The 3318-nt window shown below is 37.2% G+C and overlaps 1 protein-coding gene across 1 annotated transcript; it reads right to left on the minus strand.

Annotated features, from left to right (window-relative positions):
- Positions 1 to 451: 451 nt before the first annotated feature.
- On the minus strand, positions 452 to 1445 carry LOC122052399 (putative germin-like protein 2-2). The gene is made up of 2 exons (XM_042613896.1): positions 1284 to 1445; positions 452 to 1198 (listed from the first exon to the last, which is right to left on the minus strand). Exons 1-2 carry the CDS (start codon positions 1396 to 1398, stop codon positions 636 to 638), a joined length of 678 nt encoding a protein of 225 aa, XP_042469830.1. The 5' UTR covers positions 1399 to 1445; the 3' UTR covers positions 452 to 635.
- Positions 1446 to 3318: the final 1873 nt, after the last annotated feature.

Genomic DNA, 3318 nt, shown 5'->3' on the forward strand with positions numbered 1-3318 from the left:
ATAATATATACATGGATTATTATGTGGGACTTTTGTCTGACGACTTTGTCTTTAATTGACTCAATCTCTCGTCAACCAACTGACTTAGAAAAATATATAACTTTTTTTGTTGATGACTCAACTTTATTCAATATGAATTTCAATTAGCTCATTAACCTCTATTAATTTATTCAAATGGATTATTATGTGATATTTTGGTCTAACGACTTTATCTTTAAATGGCTCAATCTCTGGTTAACCATGCAACTCACCTAGAAAAATATATAACTTTTTTATTGATGACTCAAACTCCAATCGAATCCCAATCGACTCGGGTCGTTTGTCGTACACCTTATTAGGCAAAGAATAAATCTTGATTATTTTGATTAACTCAACTTCAGTTAGTCAACTATCTAGCGGTCAACTCAATAAACTTTAGTCGATTAATTGAATTACAATTTATGCGCGCGACTGAAATTAGAATAAAATATTATTATTTTCTAGTAGACCATGGTGTCTTCAATTATTCATTACATATTGACGTCGACTGATATAAAAAATTATAACATAACATGCTAGCAGACAGTAGTGACGCTACTGCTGGCTTTCTTATTCCAACATATATAGCATGCATGAACACCAAAGCAGGTTTCTAGCTAGTAGTTGTTGTCGGTCCAGAACTGCGCCTGGAGCCAGTCAACAAGGTTTTTGTCCACTTGGAAAGCCTTGGCGAGCACATCATCAGAAATGGGTGGCCTCGACCCGAACACAGCGTTGGCGATAGTGATGACGCCTGGGTTTTGGCTACTGAGACCGGCGAACGCGATCGCATTAGTTTTCCCTCTGTTAAACTGGAAGTGGATGAGGCCCTGCGGGAACACAAACACATCACCCTTTCTCAGATTCTTGGTGAATAGGCGGTTGCCGCCGCCGTTGAGGTTGGAGGTCACAAAGCCAACGTAGAGCTCTCCTTCTAGCACGGCGAGGACCTCCGTGGCGCGTGGGTGGGTGTGAGGAGGGTTGAGACCATTAGGCCCATAGTCAATGCGAACCAAGGAGATGCCGAGCGTGTTCAACCCGGGGATTTGGTTCACGTTTACGGGGGTGACATTAGAGCGAAGGTAGTTGTTGGTATCGCCGGGCCTATCAAGGCCGCTACGGAAGAAGTCTTCCGCTCTCACGTCGTTCGCGTTCTTGCATGGAAATCCATTTACGAATACTGCCAATTAAAATATCGATTTATATAATACTGGAGAGGAACGATTTTGTTAAACGATCGTGATAAAAGTTAAATGCATGCAAACCCTTTGAGTGAAGATCGGCGACGCAGAAGTCCTGCAGGGGACTAGGATCGGAAGCCAATATTGCACTGCAGGAAGCCAAGGAAAGGAGTGCAATGAGGAGGAGTTTAACAGCCATGCCTAGCTTGAATTCTCAGCAGTACTGGAGGTTAATGGTGAATGCGTTGAGAGCTTAGAGGTGATGGGTTTATATAGAACAGATGCGGGTAATTAACAAGCTAGGTTTGAAATGTTCTTACCTGAGATATCAAGTTGAAAAGTCTATTACGGTGGCTTAATTTCCTTCTGCTGCAGTCAATGCTTATAGTCTTTCACCTGCTCCTTATTTATCATCTACTCTGATGAACTTTATTTGTTAAAACGCGTCCATCACCAAGGTAAACGTTTCTTGGCATGTGACACGACCCAATCAAAATCCAACAAACATGTCAACCATGACGAGATGATACCAAATAGCAGGAAAATAACCCTACGGATAAGTACAACTCCATGCACGAGAAAGGACAATAATTTGATTACTTACTTACCTGCAACTTTTCTATTTTGAATAATCATATAATGTGATTCTTTAATATCTAATTTCACTTTACTTCTCATAGCTAGATAACATACGTCTTTCACATATTCACCTTTTTTGTATTTTGAAAAAAAGTTCTACAAGATAAATATTTTTTTTTTAAATAATTAATGACATAATTTTTGATAGCATAAAAAAAAAATTATGACATCACTTTATTTCTCCATTTTAGTACATTTAGAAATTATCAAAACCATAAATTAATGACTGAGTCCACACCCTTTTTACTTGGCCAATTAATATATATGGAAGCTGAAGCTAAAATGGACCCAACTTTAGATCTAGTAAAATGGATAATTAGTCAATTTGCTTTTTATTCTCCATTAATTATAAAGTAATAATGATGACAAGTCAACGAAAGATTGATTCAAACTTTTTCCACTCTCTATAGTTTATATATTCATCTCCCTAATCTATTGCATCATTGCATTCCTAACCTATTGCATCATTAATTGCATAAAAAATAAACTCAGAGTTCTCTTATTATTATATGTCCATCTTCGGTAGTCAAACTCTTATTGGCTATTCCTCTACTTGCTTCCTCTCATGTTGTATGGGCATTAGATCGTGGTCCACTTTTCACTTTTCACTTTTCTGTCAAAATGTCAATAAATTTTCTCTCCCCTCAATTTTATTTAGTGGATCGACATTAATCAATTAGCTAGCATGTTTTAATTTAATTAACTAATTAAATTTTATTCATTCATTCTTCAATTAGTGTGTGTAAATTGACTAGTTTTCAAGAACTCTAAGCAAAGAGAAAACTCTAAGAGAGTGAATCATAGGTATAGTTAAAAGCCTTGAAAAAGTGAATTCCAAGTAAAAGAGAAGTCTTATAAGAGTGAATTCCAAGTAAATGAGAAATATGCTAAGCCAGCTAGACTAAGTATCAGGAAAGTCCAGCAGGTTAGATAAACCAAATATTAGGCTTAGATAAACTGTATATTGTTTGAACTTAACTTTGTTTTATAGGAAGCTGAAGATTTAGAAGTAGACTTAGAGAATTCAAGCAACCAGAAGTTGTTTGATCGACCAAATGGTCCAACAACTGAAACTGATCCAGGCCCCTAAAAGGTCTAGACTAGATCAAATCAAAGATCTGCACGAGGCCTTCAATGGATTAGATTTGACCAAGCTCTAGACAACCAAAAGTCACCAAGTTAGCAAATCCAAAGTTCACAAGGATCAGCGCGGCAGCTAAGTCAGCAAAGGTCCAAGCACCTAGAAGGCTTTCAAGCAATTGAATAGGTGTCACGGCTGCAACTCGATAGAGTGCTATGAAAAGAGGGCAGAGGTTTGAGGTTTCATATCATCAATTCACATCAAATACTCACAACTCATTATTTGCTCTTGAATTATGTGTTCTTCAAGCGATTTAGGAAGTGTTAGGATGGGTGTAGTTGCATTCAGAATTCAAGAGGCAATTAATAACTTATTTCTTGTTTATTCATAAATTTCATT

Source organism: Zingiber officinale, chromosome 3A (assembly GCF_018446385.1).
Source record: "Zingiber officinale cultivar Zhangliang chromosome 3A, Zo_v1.1, whole genome shotgun sequence".
Taxonomy (NCBI): Eukaryota; Viridiplantae; Streptophyta; class Magnoliopsida; order Zingiberales; family Zingiberaceae; genus Zingiber; species Zingiber officinale.